Source organism: Eretmochelys imbricata, chromosome 10, assembly GCF_965152235.1.
Source record: "Eretmochelys imbricata isolate rEreImb1 chromosome 10, rEreImb1.hap1, whole genome shotgun sequence".
Lineage (NCBI taxonomy): Eukaryota > Metazoa > Chordata > Testudines > Cheloniidae > Eretmochelys > Eretmochelys imbricata.
The window spans coordinates 35,767,348-35,786,787 of record NC_135581.1 but is presented as its reverse complement, the minus strand read 5'-3'; the positions used below and the strand labels follow the sequence as shown (position 1 = coordinate 35,786,787).

At 47.7% G+C, this 19,440-nt stretch overlaps 1 protein-coding gene across 4 annotated transcripts in view; it reads right to left on the bottom strand.

The window, feature by feature from the left end:
- The window catches only part of PIGQ (phosphatidylinositol glycan anchor biosynthesis class Q), a 51,986-nt gene extending 35,582 nt beyond the window's left edge, over window positions 1-16,404 (bottom strand). Inside the window, exons 1-3 of one of the 4 annotated variants that reach the window (XM_077827911.1) lie at window positions 16,362-16,404; window positions 7,742-8,442; window positions 1,014-1,145 (exon numbers count right to left, since the gene is read on the bottom strand). In XM_077827911.1, coding sequence (XP_077684037.1) covers window positions 1,014-1,145; window positions 7,742-8,415 — 806 coding nt within the window. In that variant the 5' untranslated portion in view covers window positions 8,416-8,442; window positions 16,362-16,404. Of the gene's footprint in view, window positions 1-1,013; window positions 1,146-7,741; window positions 8,443-10,969; window positions 11,065-11,358; window positions 11,546-13,010; window positions 13,216-16,361 lie in introns of those variants that run through there. The other 3 variants (XM_077827913.1, XM_077827912.1, XM_077827910.1) reach the window with 3 other exon arrangements.
- Window positions 16,405-19,440: the final 3,036 nt, after the last annotated feature.

The following is a 19,440-nucleotide window of genomic DNA, read 5'->3' as shown; positions in this document are numbered from 1 at the left end:
GTTACTAGAGGATGGATTTTCCAGAGTACTGGGAAAAGGGGGTGGGGATTGATACTCTTACTTTTGTGGCAAGTGCCATGGAACCTTGATTTTATATCCCATCTGATTAATTCAATGCCTGTGAAAGCAAAGGCTCTACAGCAGTGGTTCTCAATCATGGGTCCGGGGCCCCCAGGGGGGCCGTGAGCAGGTTTCAGGGGGGCCTCCAAGCAGGGCCAGCATTAGACTTACTGGGGCCATGGGTAGAAAGCCGAAGCCTCACTGCATGGGGCTGAAGCCCAGGGCCCTGAGCCCTGCCACCTGAGGCTGAAGCTAAATCCTGAGCAATGTAGCTTTGCAGGGGCCCCTGTGGCATGGGGCCCCAGGCAATTGCCCAGTTTGCTACTCCATAACGCTGGCCCTGGCTTTTGTATGCAGAAAACCACAGGTGGGCCGTGGAGTTTTTATAGCATGTTGGGTGGGGTGGGGAGGGGCTCAGAAAGAAAAAGGTTGAGAACCTATGCTCTACAGAACCGCAGAGCAAGTTTGCCCTGTGCAGCTCTGCCAGTGCGTCCCTGTCCTGTTTCCCACGCTAGCTTCAGTGACACTACGTTTCTGGATGGAAACTTAAATGTTCCTTAGCATAGCAGAGATATTCTGGAGGCACAAGTATGTGTTGGTGGCGGGAGGGGGAAGAGATTATATGAGGAAGAGACTGATGGGATAGTAAAAATCTCTCTCACACTGCAACTCCACAAAAAAGTAAAGCCACCCCCACATATTCCTGTAAAATCATATTACTGCTACAATACAAGCTGCCTCTACAATAAAAAACAAGCCAACCATTCAGCGCAGGAAAACAAGTGGGTGGCAACCTCAGTATCAGCTATATGATAGTACCAGAGCCAGAGGAGGCTGGATTTCCTTAAAGCTAGAGAAGAAATTGGTTGGTACACGGATGATGAAGGTTCCAGCTGGTGATAGGGGTCAAGGACTCAGTGGGTTGTCAGAAAACACACACAAATACACCATACCTCATTAGTTGTGTCTGGTTCTGAGCCTTCCTGTTGCTGCTGATGATCTGGAGGTGCTCCAGTCGGTGCCCCAACTGTTCACAAGTTGAGAGTTTACTCCAGATGAAAGACAAAGGCCAAAGCTTCAGCACTCTGTAGAAACACAAGGGGAATCCTCTCTGATACTTTTGCCAGCGAAACAGGTGGTATGACGCTTCTACAAATTCCCACACCAAACACTTACTTCAGGTGAATTTAAGGTTGTGCAAACACATAACTGGTTTGGGTGCAAAATAATTTTTTTTAATCTCTAATTTTTAAAACCTTCAACCATTAGAAAACTAAGCAATGCCCTTCCAAAACAAGACACTGAGATTACCTTAACTCTGCCCTCACAAAGATGCCAATCTACCAGCGTCCCTTGTGTCAAATTCATTCTCCAGAGAGGGCTGAATTCCATTTTTAAATTATGGCTTGTGGGTCAGGGTGTATGCACGCTACCCTCAATCCTCAGCAGATCTCCCACTAGTGGGAGGTTTGCATAGTGAGCAACGGTACAGTATGGCCTTTTTTTAGGCTGGAATTATTCACACCCAACCCATATTGAATTTCACTGAAAATTGGGTGTCTTTGAAAATCCCAGCCTTAGTTATCATGATTGTCTATTAAAGTGTCTGACTGCAGCATGGCTAAGCAGGAAAAATTATCAAGTGGGGGTCAGTTCTTTACTGAAGTCAATAGGAGTTTCACCCATTTCCACTGGAGCTTAGTTTGGCCATGGAAGTACTGGGGAGGCTGCAGCATACATTACATTAAGGGTAAGTGAGCTTCTTTCTCTATGCCCATCTATTAGTTCCTTTTCAAGGACCTCACTCACCCCTTCCAATTCCTTGGTATGTTCATGTAAGCTTAACTCAGTCTGCAACCCCGCTGAATGCCAAATCAGCGCAAGTTACCCTACTTCGTTCTTGAATTTACATAACTGCTGGATCTGGATTTCCATGGGGCTTGCATCTGCTTTCTCCAAACTACAGTTGGCTGAATTTAGCCTGGGATCTAGCAGCAGGAGCATGTGTTTAAAAGTGGACAGTACAACATACCAACTGGACCTTGTGCTGCAATTCATACATCATTCTAGCTATCCAACCACGAGTAGAGTAATACAACCCACAAACAGTAACTGGGCAGCTGGCTGAGAACTGCAGGATTCAGTGAGGGTGCACCTCTGGGCCTCTTCAGTTGCACTTCACAGCGGGTTTATCAGTTTAAAACCCAGATCCCTGAAGGGCTTCCTGCCCTCCCCGCCAATTCAGATGTTAGATGCACTGGCTTTGAATCCCATGCAGTGTACTCTGAATCATTCTCCTCAATTCAGGGCCTCTGAATAATTCTGCTCTTCAGTACAGCCATCCACCTCAAAGTCAAATTAATGCACTGCTGTTTAACTGGCCTGTCAGTGTGTAACATCCAAAGTGACAGAGGAAAGAATAGGGGGAGGAGGGGAAGCACAGAAGGTTATTACACTGGCCACTGATCTGGCAGACCTGGCTTCATAGATGCAATGAGGCACAAGTGGAGATGAGTTCTCTTTTCTGATCATGTTCTAACCCAATTGTTCACAAATTATGGCCTGCAGAACATTTGCTGGGGCAAAGAATCCTGCTACAAATGCAGGACAAAGGGAGAAATCTTCTTCCCCTTCCCAATGAGGTTGTCCACAGAAGGCCAAAATTGAAGAACCCACTGTTCCAGGCAACTTCTGCAAGCTCCTCCCAGGAGGTAACTGATTTGGGGGTTGGAAATCTTCCTTGCCCTACCCCTTACTTTGAACACTGGTAAGAAATGTGAGAAACAAGCCATTTTGAAACTAGATTGGTTCTCCAATGTCTTTGATAGTTGATATTGACATCAATGTCTTTGACATCTCCATGGACCTTTGTTATGAGATCATGTCACAACTGAACTTTGTGAGAGATCAATGTCACATCTAATCCTGGACCCAATGCAGAAGCAAAGAGAGGTGATAAGAATATTACCATATATGGATGTTTGTCCAAATCACAAAACCACTTCAGTCTGCAGACACTGTTCAAGGGAAGCTCAGCACTGGAATAACAGAGGATGCTTAAAATGTTGTTTTGAGGAAGGGTGTGCAATGCCTGTCTGTACTATGCCTGATTCTCTCTCTTTTCTTAGGACTAAACTTCATCAAAACCAACCTCCATGCCTCACTCCTAGCCAAAAGAAATGAGAAAGAAAAAGCAGTAATCTTGAAAATATATCTACTCCAGACACACAGAGAAAGAGACCAATAAAGCGATTGTAGGATCAGCTATGGAAATTTCCATTTGTAATAATATCCAAGCAAGAAAACCAAAAATAATTCCAGGATTTTATATTACCCCTGCAATGTAAGACAAGTTACCACAAATGCTCCTTACATTTTCAGCCTTACAGGATGCAGACTGGTTTCTTATAAATGTAACAGAAAATTCTAATATGGAGCAGAATGACTGGCTTTTATATCGTTACACTGTTTAAATGGAAAAGTTCTGAGCAACGAGAGTGGATATTGGGGGTGTTTCCAAATGTAAGTAATTTAACGTACTTTGCACAGACACTCCTGATTTTCCAGTTCAGATAATTTGTTCCAAGACTGTGGATGGATACCACAGATTCTAGATGAAAAGCAACATATTTGAATCTGGACTGCACACAAATGTGAAAGCTCCATTAACTAGAACCTCTTGGCTGCCTTGTTGCTCTGTGCTACAATTCCAGGAACAAAGCCTCCCTACTGGGTGAGGACTCTGAGGGTTAGATAGTATCAACAGGAAGCCATTAAGCAGCTTATTTTTAAAAAGAGGAACATGTGGAGTTTACTGCCACAATATTAAATTATTCTAATGCTCCTAACAATGCACTGGAGACCTTTCAGTGTTAATGGAAGTTCTGCATACAAACCCTAAAAATTAAGCTGCAATTACCACCACTAGGCACAGAGTGGTGCTGAAGAGAAGCCTATGTTTCAGATCAATGTACCTGCTACACAATGTGTGGGCATTTTGTAAGTCTCAATCACTGTATGCAGCCTATGTTTTTGCCAGGGAAATCTCATTTATTCATGAGATTTGTATATGTGCCATCCTATCTGCATGTGCAGGTATAGATTCTAAAAGAAACATACAAAAAACTCTCGGTTTGGGTGGATTTCAGTAATCAAATCCTCCAGCCTGTCAGGACTAACAACCCCTTCTAACCCACTCACTGCACAAAAGCTTGGGAAGACAGATAAGTCTTGCAGCATGCCCCCAAAAGCAGCAAACTTGGTCTCTGTCAGCACAAGGCGAAGTAGTGAGTTCCAGAACTGAGGTCCCTTCACTGAAATCACCCTGCCGGAAGCCCCCTCTCATTAAACCAGAGAACTGCTAGCTCAAGCACCCCAGATGATCTCATCTACTATGGTACAAGACTGTACCTAAGGTACCCTTAGCTGAAGTATCTAAGGTAGCCAGGACCCAAATCATTTGACCTTTATAGATCAAAACCAACACCTGCAATAACAGACTCATCACCTCATGGTTTGATTTTAACAGCCTGGAAGGAACTAGCATTTAATATGTAAAGTGCAGACTGAAGCTCCCCAAGCACTCAGTGAAGGACACTTGCAGCAGCTCAGGGAGAGAGGACACCGCATATGTCTTCACCAAATACAATTCTATCACCACAGGCATTACCAAAAGGAATTACCCCAGGGACAGTAGTGACTGTCAAAACTCATTGCCATATACAGTTTCTCTGAAGTCAAATGGTTCAAAATCTGAACCACAACCACCACTTTCCTCTCTGCAAGGGCTGGAGGGGCAGACTTCAGTGGTTCTTAGGAGGCTTTGTAGAGATGCAGAATCACCAGGCTGCAGGTCCTCCCTCCTCTGGCCTGCCCCTGCTCCAAACCCTGGAACGCCCCCAGTGACTGGAGGCAGCACAGACCTGGTGGAGCCAGTTCTATGCCAGGTATAGATGCCCCCCGCCCAGGACTGGAAGTATTCCATGGGAGGTGCGGGAGAGAGGGGGGAAGTCTTACAACTGCCCTATGACCCTTGCACCAAGTAGGCTGACACAAAGGAGGCTTAAACAAGATGCCTAGTGAGATTAAGTGATATTACTCCTGCGGGCATTCTGCGCACAATATTTTAAAATTCTGCAAATTTTATTTGTCAAATAAATGTGGAGGCTCCAGCATAGCACTGGGGAACACAGGCCACTGGCTGCACAGAGGTGGGAGATCACTGTGCAGCTTTCCCTGGGGTCATGGACTCAGCGGTGAGGCTGCACCCAACCTTGACACTGTGCAAGGACCGGGCCTGTCCCAGAAACACCCCAGAGCCCTGCCCCTCTGTGCCAAGTGCACCAGGTGTGGGCAGGCAGGCTCAGCAAGGCAGGATCCAAGTGTGGAGAGGCTTAACGTGGGGGGATCCAGGTGTGGGTTGAAAGGGTTCTGTGTGGGGCAATCTGGGTGCAGGTGGCTCAGTGGGAATCCAGGTGCAGGGGGGATCTGGATGCACAGGGGCTTGTTGGGGCTTTCTGGGTGCAACAGTAATGGGACTCTGCAGGGGGGGTCCAGGTGAAAGTAGTTGGGGCTCAGCAGAAGGGGTGTCTGGGTGTGGGGGGGATAGAGCACAGCAGGGGGTTCTGGGTGTGGGGGGGCTCAGTGGTAGGGTCCAGATGCTGGGGGAGTGGGACTAAGTGGGGTGGGGATTCAAGTGCAACTGTTTGGAGCTTGGTATGGTGAGGATCCGGATGGCTTGTCAGGGTAGTCCATGTGCCAGGGGAGTGGGGCTCACAAGGGAGGTTTTGAGGGCAGGTGGGGGGGATGAGGCTCGGTGGGAGGGTCTGGGTGTATGGGGGAGCAGTTCCCTGTAAAGAGATCCCTCCCCCTGCAGCTGAGGAGCAATGGATGCAGAAAGCATGGGGGGACTGGGGCGGGAGGAAGAGTTTGCAGAGCATGCGCAGAATTTCTCAAAGAGTAGTGATATGTAAAGGTCATACAGGAAGTTTGTGGCAGAATCAAGAACTGAACCCAAATCTCTTAAGTTCCAGCCTAATACCTTCAAATACCTATGCTAGGTAGGTGTTCTGCCCATTTTACAGATAATGAAACTCAGGCAGAGAGAGACAAAGTGATTTTTCCAGGGCCACATAGTGAATCACTGGAGAGCTGGAAAAATAACTTGGAACACATGATTCGCAGTTGAGTGCTCTACCCAACTAGATAATGATACCATGAGTATAATCAAAGGCCGAATTCAGACCCACTACAATAGTGAAATTCCACTGGAACCAATGGAGTTCCATCTACTTATATCAAGTCTGAGTTTGACCCTAAAATGACTTTAACAGATAATTAGAAAAAAATATAAGTTTCAGCTTTACACATGAAGCAGAAAAATCCAAAAAGCCATTCTGTATGAAGTGGTTCACCGTGATTTTTCATGACAGTATTACACAATTGGAAACCTGTTAAAAGATTCCATTCCCCATAGCTTGAGGCTATACTTGAAAAGATTTGTCCATGAATGCTTTAGTAACGGTTATCCAGATCTGATTAATCAAACTGTCCTCTTCCAGCTTGAACACTGAACACCAATCCCCTTTTTGGCAACACGACACAATCTCACTAGATGGCTTTCCCAGCTGTGGTACTAAGCTTTATATGCAAGAGCTTTTTTCCTTCAGGTCTGTTCAGATTTCCCCTTTGGTGCCAGCACTTGCAGGATGTTACACTGGAGGCATCATATTCATTCTGATGAAACTCCATTTCAGTACACGAGGTAAGTAACGTTAACAGAGTTCCAGCAAAGATGTATTTGATCCAGTTTGCTCCTATTAACCTCCTGCTATCCAGTCCCAGGGCTGTAGCAGTGCCATTTGATGTCAAAAGTTGGAATTAGATGCCCAGTTTGCCAACATTTCAGTGTTCCTCAGCTACAGAGGCACTTCACTGCAAACAGAGATTAGGGTATCCTGGCTACAGAACTACTGGGGTGAAATACCGAACGGTTAGCTCTCTTTGCATCACCCTGTCATTCAAGCAGTGGCTGGAAGAACCCATGGTTCAACTCACGAAGCTGATGCAGAGGGTTTGCCCCCAGTGAAAATGGGAAGAAGTTCAGCTTGCAAAACCTCATAGCTCCCCCAGAAACCTCCTGGAGTTTGAGGGAACTGTTACTGTCTATACGACAAGATTATACCTTGCATCAGTACCAGACTCAAATCCCACCCCCACTACCCTCAAGCTCCATGTAAATATGGCTCCAACGGAAGATTTCAGTCAGGGGCTTCCCCACCAGCTGCTATGCTCTGGAACCCAACACAGGCTAATCATCCATTCAACATTAACTTGTACTGGGCTGGCCCACGGGTGTTAGGGAGACTATCACAGACAGCAAGTCCCTGCCCTCCCACTTAAATAGGGTAGGGCTACTATCAGTAGCAGCTCCTCAGGGTTGGAATTGCTATTGTGAGAGAGGTACAGTTTGGTCTTTACTCATTGTGGGGAAATTCACTCTGAGTTGGCTAACAGATCCCTGATGGCCACTCAGACTGTCTCACTCCCACCTAGGCGGAAATATTTTAACACAATGCACATTGCTTGCTGGGGTTGAGCCGGAAACCTGTGCATACTGATAGTCTTGGGTTGGACTGCGTTTCAATGTAGCACACAAGCTGCCCCATCTTGCATCACATACCTGCTTTTATAGACACTGGAGACAAGTGAAAGCAGGAATGTCAGCAGCATACACACAGGCACAGAAGCCTGCTTCATCAGCTCCACGATAATACTGGCTTCCACTCCTTCTGACTGCCAGTGAGTCAGCTTGATGGGCCCATCATCGTATCTGTCTGTCATGAATAGTACCTTGCTCTTTGCAACTGTGTCAAACACAGCACCTAGTTTTGAGGCATCATTTCCCTTATGGTCAGCAGACGTGGTCAGGTTGTCTGTGGGATGCAACTGTGAAAGCATTACTTTGCGCTGGTCATAATATACTAAGATGAATTCATCTTCCTTGGGGCTGCTGGGGTATTTCTGAAAGATACAGCAGCTCCAAACCCTGCTGTCTCTCTCTTTGTTGAGCTGTATCCAGGGCTCATGGGAAAAGATTGTGCTGAGATCTTCCAGGAACTTGACCAGGACCTCTTCCTTCTCCTGTTTGCTGTTACTCCATGAGCCCAGCACACACATATTGACCTGAGTCACCCGCTGGACCTCAGAAAGATACTGCTTCACCTGGCCAGGAATAAAAGGGAAGTGGACCACAGCAAGGACAACAGCAGAGTTCTGTTCCGGGATCCAACGGCCAATCAAAAGGCCACTTTCTGCTGTGGCACAGCAAGAGGGGAAGAAGACTTTAAGAACCATGACAGCAATCCTGGAAGAACGTAATACCTGCCAATAAATACAAAAATAAAACTTAGAGACAGTGGGTAAAGGCACAGAAAAAAACCCAGAGCTTAATGAAAGCCATTGCTGAGAAGATCCAGTAAAGTTCCAAAACACCAAATTCAAGAGCAAGCTGAAAACTGCCTCTGCATCTTAGATTAAGAAGCTGACACTGGTGCTATTAGCCAAGTGGCATTTCAAAACATAGGTGAAAGAGGGACTTGGCACATTTCTGATAAACACAAGCTCTTCAAATGACCTTGTAGTGGAGCTTCCAACACAAGGGCATTTTGCGAGTGTTGGAATCATCTCGCATAACTCTGCACTAAGATCCATGCAAATTGCAGAAATAGCTCCAACCAGAGGTTCATCTAGTCCAGTATCCTGTCTCTGACAGCAGCCAGCAGTACATGGCCCAGAGAAAGGAGCAGAAACCTTAACATGGATAGTTGTATAATAACCTGCCTGTAGGGTAATGTTTCTCCCTAACTCCTTCAATCAGAAGTTGACTTATGACCTGAAACAAGAGGACTTATATCCTCACTTATGTCACTGGAGCAGGAGACATGCTCTGCCACAGACTCACTGTGTAGCCTCGGTCATGTCATTTAATGTCTCTGTGTCCCAGCTTCTCCACTTGTAAAATAACAACTGCTGATCTACTTCACAAGGGGACCGGAAGGCTTAACTGATTAAAGTCTGATTTAATTCCTTGGATAGAAGGTCCTAAAGAAGGGCAAATATTATATTCACTTATTAACCCTGCTTTGCGAGCAGTCCCTGACCACCCTGCAATCTAAAGTAGATTTTTTTCCTCAGTTCAGGGAGAACACATTTCTATGGCTTTATAAATTACCTTAACAATAAATAAATACATTTTGAGCCTTGAATTAGCTGACAATGTCTCTTTACATAATGCTGAAGCATCTAATAGAAATATAATTGCATTAAGGAGGGTGCTTCCTCAGAATAATCAGCATCTGGTGACTGCTGTCCTTTTCTGTCCTTCAGTGCTGTGCTAGGGCTGTGAAAACTCTATGAATCCCTTAGGCTGGCATCTTTGTGATGGGAGCAGTCAATTGGAAAGAGAAATACACAGTATATTTATAACATGTTGAGAGTATACAGAACAGGGAGGTTCCTCATGTGTGTGTTTTCCTCTCTATTTAATAAAGTTTAAATGATCTACTAAATCTATGCACCTGGCAATTTGCTATGGAAAAGATACACTTGTCTTTGATGGGGAGGGTGGTGGGGATCAATTAAGTTAAGTCACTTGACAAGTCACATAACCATCAGCCTGCCAAATGCAATGGTATGAACTGACTGCTCATGGATGAATTCCTTTCAGCCCCTTGAGGCGGAAAGGTGAAGTTTTCTTGGCATGTGTTGGCAGTGGGGCAAGCAACACAATTGCTGCTATCAAAGGCGAATATCTCCCGGGTCTGAATTTTCCCTGTCATTTCTCAACAGCTGAGTCCACCTCAATACCTGCATTAAAGAGGGTGCATTTGTGTGTTTCTGGGGATTTTTAGTGTAGCAACATAGGTGCAGAACTCTGAATGTTGCTAAGAGCAGACAGCCCCCTAGCTCCTGAGGGAGTGGAGTGCCTTGCCTCACTGTCTGACAGTCCCCTCGGGCTGACTGCAAGAGCAGCATTCACAAGCCACAGAGGGAGTTACATCCTTCCTTCCTGGGCCAGAGGGATAATTTCTGCGATGTAGAGCCTTTGAGGAAGTGGAATCTTAGAAGAACCTCAAATAATTATTAGTGAAAGGTGAAGAAGATTGTAGATGGTTCCATTTTAACAGTCTAAGGTATTGTTAGTAACATGGCATAGGTAGGGATATTTTTTTTTCAAATGGTGACACTTATCCTGCCAGTGTACCTTTAAAGCTGAATTTTTATTTTTAAATTTTCCAGGTAGCGTCAGCAGTTTTTAAAGTGCTATTACAGCAAGAGATTTCCAGTGTCCTCTGCTACTCTCCCTCCACAGAGTCCTTGCCAATTCAACCATCATTTTAGAAACAAATTGCTGTTTCACATAGCTTTACATTTATTTTGTTCTCAACTTTTTATAACCCCCACTAAGAAGAATGAAGATAAAATTTCTCTATTTTTCCCTTCTCTATTTGGGAAACATTGATTGCATTTCTCTCCTCTCACCCCCCAAAATTAACCTGGAGTTATTTAATAGAATCATAGAATCTCAGGGTTGGAAGGGACCTCAGGAGGTCATCTAGTCCAACCCCCTGCTCAAAGCAGGATCAATCCCCAATTTTTGCCCCAGATCCCTAAATGGCCCCCTCAAGGATTGAACTCACAACCCTGGGTTTAGCAGGCCAATGCTCAAACCACTGAGCTAATCCCCCTTGATTGTGCTCTGAATATGTGTGTTTGTTAACTGCTGGAAATCGAGCAGAGGGAGTTCAAATATTACTTTTAAGGGGACATGTAATATCTCTACAACAGGAAATAAATTGTATCATTTTAATAGGTTACTGCAACATATTCTAGCAATCAGGGAACCAACCTGGAAACTCATGAGACCTGGGCTGTATTTCCAGCTCTGCCAGTGACTTGCAGTGTAAACTGCCTCATTCATTTCAACAGGTTATATCTGAAAACTAAGGATTATATTTTAAATGTCACCACAACCTAGTATTTCATTGCTGATCATTTTAGCAGAAACATCCACCAAATGTACTTATTCTACCAAAGTCCCAAACTGCCTATTGCTCCCTCGTAGATACCTGCTACTCAGGTGTCCCCACCTTTCCCCAGCTCCCAAACTTTTCCAATGCAGTTATATGAAAATCTTTGGAATACTGGAAATGGAAAATGTGGGGACACCATACAATAAATGCATTAATATAAAAATAAACAAAGGTTAAGGTACTGATTGTATAATTCATACTCAACTCATTAAAAACCTTGATACTTTAAGGTACCATTTTCTTCTTTTCAAATCTGACTCTTTCCGAAGGAATCTTCAGAGAAAGCATTCCCAGAGGACTGGCTGGGTCAGAGGACTGGTAACGGACATAGAGCATGACAGTGTTGCCAGCTCAAATCCAGTACTGGTTGGAAGCGAGTGAAAGCTGCTACTGTCATTGGATGTTCAGTTGCCTCTATGAAATGTGTTGTGATCTTCTTCTGCCTCCCTAGCATTATTTCTGTCCACATCACAAAATCACCTCAACAACTTGTATCACTTAACCACCTTGTCAGCTATCTCAGTTGAGAAGCCAAAGATCGAATGAGCCTGAACTCCCTTCTCATCCCTAGACATGGTTTGTCCAGGACAGGAGCAAGAAACAATGGGAGATTGTACACACTCTGGAGATGAATACAAGAACTTCAGTCCACAGGGATGTCAGGCTAGTACCATACAAGAGCACAAAATCCATTTCCAACCCTGCAAGAGAGATCCTTGTTCAAATACTGCTCTGTGAGCTTGCTGCCACCAAGCTGCCTCCTAGCTTACAACAGGCAGGAGAGTTCTCTGCCTCCAGAGCTGGCATACAAGCTGTGGAGCCATTGGCAGAGGAAACTCTCTAACGAGCATCTAAAGCAGAGCACCAGCCTGGAGGAGGAATATGTACAAGCACAGAACTGGTGTACACTGCAATTTCCTTCAGGCTGGCAGAAATAACTAGGCTTACACACTAGGCTTCATTTTAACTCCTTCATGACTATATAAAGTCCTGCATGACTCTTGCCAGCGTATTTCATTCTGGTGAGGAAATCACTGTGGGGCATTTCAGCCCCTTTGTTTTAATGAGTTCTTGTCACAAGCTCAGATGGCTTTGGCTTGCCAGAGGTAGGAGAACCACCAGACCGTGGGATCTGTGCAGAGTAAGATAGGACTGAAGCACAGGGGTGAAGGAGCCTGACTGTGGGTGTTCATTGTTCATGGCGGAAGGGATAGCTCAGTGGTTTGAGCATTGGCCTGCTAAACCCAGGGTTGTGAGTTCAATCCTTGAGGGGGCCATTAGGGATCTGGGGCAAAAATTGGGGATTGGTCCTGCTTTGAGCAGGGGGTTGGACTAGATGACCTTCTGAGGTCCCTGATATTCTATGATTTTATGATTGTCTCTGACCCTATCCGGGTCGCCAGAGCATACAGGGGAGCTGCCAGCATCAGGGAATGGGGGATACAGTGCAAGGACCTGAGAGAGAGACATGCCCTTCATCAGAGCAATGAAACAGAGGAGAGCAGATTACAATAACCGCTCCCCAACCAATATACTCCACATACTTTCCCTTGCAGCCCCCACCATCACTGTGAGCCCACAGGTCACACCACACAGTGTCACCCTTTGCCTGCCCTCACAACACCACCACTCCCCACTGACCCCAATCCCCTAGCGTGACCTCTTCCCAGCATGATCCCTCCCTCTCACATTCCCCCAGCGTGACCCCCACAGTGCTCCCTCCCACAATTCCCCAGTGTGACCCCTCCTGCTCCTTCCCTTGCAGCCTCGCCACTATGACTTCCTCCCAGTCTCCTCCCGAGCCCCCTTCCCTGCAGCCCACGCCCTCACCTTCACCCCCCCCCCCCCCCAAAGTACCTCCTCCGCACCGCAGGGAGTGACTCTCTCCTATCCCAGTCAAACGGCAGCGGACCGGACCCTCGCGACATTCAAGCCACTTCCGGGTGTTGCTGGCTAGTTGCTAGGAGACGCGGTCCGCAGCTCGGAGGACTCCGTGCTGTCCGGTCCCCAATGCGTCCCGGGCAGGCACCGGAAGCCGTGACTCTAAGATTCCGCTGCCTGCAACGCTCCACCCCTCCTACAGTGGGGGTGGGCGGGTGGGTGGAGAACAATCCAGCCCCTCAGGCATACGGTACCAGACCCCAGCTCCCCTGAATAGGAGGAGAAACCTGATCTGCGAGTGAGGTGGGAGTGTGGGGTTAATATAGGGGCAGCAGCTTCCACTCCCTCCCACTCATGATGCCTTGGCAAAGGGAGCGGGCACCCTGCAGCACTTCACTTCTGCCCCCAGGGCCATCTTTCACCCCCAAAGTCCCTCTATGGGCATCAGATACATTGTCCCTGGCCGGGGTGCCTGTGGGCACCCAGCCAAAGGGGAGGTGCCAGGGGCCTGATGACACCAGCATCATTCACCCTCAATGAACATAAACTATGAGTCACATGAGCCACAAAAGTCAAGAGCTTGATTTTAAAATAATAATTTGCGGTCCTTGATTTGACTGCAGCCTTTTGAACCTTTAGGCAACACTTGGGGCATGTTTCTAGGCTTTTCTCTGCAACCACAAGTGCTAAAAGCTTTCCTTTAATCTCCCCCTCCCCCAAAAATTCTTATTCTCATGCAATAACAAACAGTCCCCCATAAAATGGTGAGAATTGGCATCATGGGGCATATCTTTTCCATAGGGGCACACCATGGGTGTCAAATATGCTCCTTTTGTGGGTGTTGTAAGTGCTGAGCAAATGGGTAGAAGTTACCAGCACTTTTCCGCACAGCGTCTCTCATTGGGGGTCTGAAACGCTGGCCCTGGTGAGCGTTGTAATCACCATACTCAAAAGTTAGTCTCCTGGAGATTAGTATTCCACAACTTTGGGCCTTGTGTCACCACATCATGATGCAATGTCCTACCTTTTTGTCAGCCGTGGACATGTTTTAATAGCATATAAATCCTTCTTGCAGGGATCATTTCTGGGGTCACCCCCATTTTTATTGGGTTGATCCCCAGCATCCTGCTGTTGTGTCATGACATTCTCACAGCATGATGACACTGCATCATCAGTGTGGCCATGTCATGGAGACAAGTGATTTCTTGACACTGCCTTACAGTGATAGACTTATGGAGCTCAACACAGAGAAGGTTAAGAGGTGACTTGATCACAGCTTAATTACCTTAATGGAGAACAAATATTTGACACTCTAATCTTGTAGACAAAGGTATAACAAGATCCAATGACTGGACACTGAAGCTAGGCAAATTCAGACTAGAAATAAAGGGCAAATTTTTAGGTAAGGGTAACTAACCACCAGAGGTCACAGTGGATTCTCCATCACTGGCAATCAAGACTGGATATTTTTTTAAAAGATCTGCCTTAGTTCAAACATGAATTAATTCAAGGAAGTCCTCTAGCCTGTTTTCTGAGGTCAAACTAGGAGATCACAGTTGACCCTTCTGGCCTTATAATCTATAAACCTATACAAAACTCACCTTTTATTTAAAAAAAAGAAAAAGAAAGTTTCTAGTCATGATGCTTGCAGAGAAAGCCTGAAAATGTGACTCAGTTTCACCCTGAAGTCTCAAAAACCAGAAGGCAAGTACAAAAATACCTTTGGAGAGATTTTCGTATTTAAAAACGCACATTTAAGCTAGTCTCATGATTTTTTTTTGTGGGTGGGGAGGGCTAACATTACTTTTGAATGCTAGGATCTGGCAAAACTGTGTCATGCCAGCTTCACATTGAAATGTGATTTGCTGACACAACGACATGATGAAAATGTTCCAATGTGAACATCATGCCTTCCCAGTGCCCAAATCTGTACAGTCTCAAACTCTCCAAAGCAGCAGCTCCCTGGATACAAGCTTGTAGGCTGCTGGCCTGTCTCCCCAGCACACGACATGCTCACTCATAGAATCATAGAATATCAGGGTTGGAAGGGACCCCTGAAGGTCATCTAGTCCAACCCCCTGCTCGAAGCAGGACCAATTCCCAGTTAAATCATCCCAGCCAGGGCTTTGTCAAGCCTTTGTCAAGGCTTTGTCACTGCCATGCCTAAGTCTCTTTCAGGCCTTTCCTGCAGGGGTCAGTTTATTAACTCAAACACAAAATAGGCAAAACACCAAAACAGAGCAATTCCTTTGCCCACCCTGGCATACAGCTCCCAGAGTTTTCCCCCTGGCCTCTTCCAGGGATGAAAGAGCAATACATCCTTCCCTTCAATCCCCCCAGCCATGCTCCAGGACCTACTGCAGGAGCACATCTCCCTCCAGCTAGCTGAGCATGCTCAGCCTTTACAACAGCTGGGTCTGATAATTGAATAGGGCTGGCTAGCCACAGGCTCCATGGCTCTTAAAGGGGCAGGCTACCCTAGTACAGTAACAAGGCTGATTGTGGTTCTGGAGGCAAGCACATAGGGAGATCTGTCTTAGGGAGCGAGTATTCCGCAGCTACAGCTGGCTGTTAGCATTTTTTGTGCATAAAGTTTTCCTGCCCCAAAATATGGTTTTACAAACACTGAATTTTTTCACAGGAAAATGTCTATTCAAACCAAAAACAATCAACCAAAACATTTAGAATGAAGATTGGTCATTAAAAATTTCTTGTAGGGAAATGCAGGATTGTTGTAGCTGGGTCAGTCCCAGGATATTATAGAGACAAGGTGGGTGAGGTACTCTCTGTGTAAGCTCAAAAGTTTGTCTCTCTCACCAACAGAAGTTGGTCCAGTAAAACATATTACCTCACCTATCTTCTCTCTCTTGCGGGGAAAATGTCAGTTTTCTAACCAGCTCTGCCTGCTGTGTCCTATGCTGTGAGCACAGCCCACTGCTCTGTGACCCAGCTCGTCTACCTCTGTGCATTCCTCTCAGCTTGTCACGCATGTTGCCATCACAGCACTTCCCACCCGAGTCATGTTATGCAGGTAGCAGGAGTCCCAGTGCCAAACCTAGGTCTCTCTTGCATAGTAGGGTGGAATACCACCCCAAGACACTGGATCAGTCTTGTTCTTTCCTTTTCTATCAGCATCTCTCGATTCCTTCTTCCCCCATATTTTAGCAACTAAGAGGAGCAGCAGACTGAGAGGGATGCCATAGCAGCCACATCCACCAGTATCTGGGTGGAGATCCTCAAAGATATTAGGCTTCTAACTTTTACTGAAATGAGTGTATCAAGCCTGCAAAGAGGAAACTCAAGCAGGGACAGCTGTGAGAGACTTACCCCCTCGCCTACTTCTTTCCTAGGCCTCGGGATACCTGAGAGCAGTGAGTGTACTACATTCAAACTGTAACTGCTCTGCTACAGCAGGCTGAGCCTACTGATAAGGACAAGCTGCCTGGCTTAACTCTTCAAATGCTGGACCCAATTGGTGTAACAACATCTGCATCCCTGAAAAAGCTAGTGGGCCAACTTCAGGCCTAGGGCCCCATTCTTCCCCTCCCCCCAAAAGGTATGAGTAACTCCCATTGACTTCAAGGGAGCTGCTCTCACCTTGTGGTGGGTAAATAGGGCCCCTGGTGTAAGTCTGTTAATGATAATGGAGTTGTCTCAGGGGCAAATTTGGCCCATTAGCTTTTGCCACGTACTCATACCCTTCTGCTTCATATACACATAGACCACTCCCATCCCCACTTCCTTAGACTGGTACAGATATTCAAAGAGTGATAATATCTTTGGAACCCCAGACCAGGGCTCCTTTCTGAAGGCTGGCCTGGCTTAGGGACTGTGGAGAATACACAGGGCTTTTGGATAACTCAGGAGTAAAGGGAAAAATAGCTAGGTGTTTGGGGGCAGGGGGATCTTATGCTGGGATTCAGATCTCTGGGGAATAGAAGGATATGATGTGGGGAACATGTAACTGGGGAGTGGGTGGGAGAACATGTTTTTAGGGAGAACATGTGCTGCATTGTGGGGGAGAGGGTAAAATGGGCTCAGTCAGAGCCACCAGTCCTTAATTTCTGCCAGGGCTTGCCAGGGCTGAGCTCTGGCACCTCTAGGCTTGGCAGTTCAGAGCCCTGGCACCTCTAGGCTTGGCAGTTCAGAGCCCCGGCATCTCTGGGCTTGGCAGTTCACAGCCCCAGCACGGCTGGCTTGCCGCGTCAGTTATGAAAGTAAAAATATTGCTTGATCCCTGGCATCTCTTTCATTACAGAGTAAGCACTGAGGGCCACCTCCCCTCAGGTCTCCCCTAGATCCAGAACTGTGCAAGAGAGACTCTCCAACACACCCTGGGGGAAACGAGGACCCAGGTGTTGCCTCCCCTCTTGCCCCACCCCTCAAGTGGCTTTTGGGGAAAGCTTGCAGAGAGGAGCCAGCCAGAGACTCCAGCTGGCAGGAGCAGAAGAAGCCCAAAGTAGGGACCTCAGAGAACTCGCTACAGTTCTGAGTGGACTTTCTCTGTCCTGCAAAAACAGCTGTTTGCTCCAAACCTCCCTCTCCTTCACAGCCTCATCACCTTAGCTTCACTCCCCTGCCCACTTACCCTTTTCTCCCCCACCTTGTCTCCCTCAACCCCCTTCTCTTCCATATCCCCTCTCCCTTCGCTTTCCTTTCCCTCTAGTGGGTCCCCTCCTATGTAAGCCCACCCAGGAAAAAAATCCCTGGCACTACTAGTAACATGCTGTTTGCTGCCAGCACATTGTTCACTCTGCTGGTGTGTTCTACATCATCCCCTGCCCTGGATCTGTCTTGTCTAGTTATATGGTGAACTCTTTGGGAGAGGGACTGTGTCTGTGCAGTGCCTAGCACAATGGGACCCCCACTGGCTGGCCCTTAGGCACTGCTGTAATAAACATGATTAACAATAATAATATGTGGAGGTGGTGAGGGGGGCCATTCATAAATCTCTTCCTCCCCATATTGCGCCACCTAGCTACCTGTCTAGCTCTTCCTAGGCCAGAGGTGGGCAAACTATGGCCCGCGGGCCACATCTGGCCCATGGGACCGTCCTGCCTGGCCCCTGAGCTCCTGGCCTGGGAAGCTCACCTCCAGACTCTCCCCCGCTGTCCCTCTCCCCTGCAGCCTCACCTCGCTGCGCTGCCAGTGCAATGCTCTGGGAGGCGGGGGGAGCGAGCTCCTGGGGCAGTAGAGCTGCAAAGCTTGACCTGACCTGGTGCTCTGTGCTGCGCAGCACGACTACCTCTCCTGGTGCAGCTGCACTGCCAGCCACCGGTGCTCCAGGCAGTGTGGTAAGGGGGCAGGGAGCGGGGGAGGTGGGGTTGGATAGATGGCAGGGGAATTCGGGGGATGGTCAGGGCCGTGGATAGGGGTCGGGGCGGTCAGAGGGTGGGTAACAGGGGGGGTTGAGTGGGGGCAGGGGTGCTGGGGGGGCAGTCAGGAAGGAGAGGAGAGGTTGGATGGGGCAGCGGGGGCGGTCAGGGGACAGGGAGTCGGGGGGTGGATGGGGCAGGGGTCCGGGGGGGCAGTCAGGAAGGAGAGGGGGGGTTGGATGGGATGGTGGGGGGCAGTTAGGGGTGAGCGGTCCGGGGGCAGTTAGGGGACCGAGAGCAGGGGGGATGGATGGGGCAGGGGGCCGTCAGGGAACAGGGTGGGTTGGATGGGGCAGGAGTCCTGGGGCGTCTCATCAGGGGGCGAGAAGCAGGTGGGGTCGGATAGGGGGTGGTGGACGGGCCATGCCTGGCTGTTTTGGGAGGCACAGCCTCCCCTAACCGGCCCTCCATACAATTTCAGAAACCCGATGCGGCCCTCAGGCCAAAAAGTTTGTCCGCCCCTTTCCTAGGCCATCTCCCCAACTTCTTTGATCCTGTCCTGGTCCTGGGAGGAGATCTGGGGTCTGATCCAAAGTATGGCAGCTTGGTGTGCGTCCTGGCTGTGCAGGGGGGAAAGTCCTCTCCATGGTTCACCTGGGGTGAAAGAAACAAGACTGGAATTGGCTGTTCTCTTAAATCAGCCGGAGGGAGTCAAATCTAGCACCTGATGTAACTCCACCATGGCCTGGGTGATGTGGGAGTGAGTGGGGCCTGAACAGCTTACTCCAGCTACTAGTGCATCAGTTACAAAGCCTGGGGAGGGCTGTGAAATGACTGTAACACATACAACCCCTCCTGGGTGGGACACCCTCTTCCTTCCCTTCCACACCCCTTCTGCAGCATGTTGCTGTTTGCTGATAAGGTTCGTGTGTGCGCTTCACATACTCCTGCTCTTGGCTGTCCAAGGTGGCAGACAATTGTGGCATGATAGAAGGGTGTGCGGCTCAACCCCAGCTGCGGGATTTGCAATGCTTACTACCAAGTATAGGGCACTCAGTGCCAGTTGTGGAGTGTGTCTGTGCAACATTCAC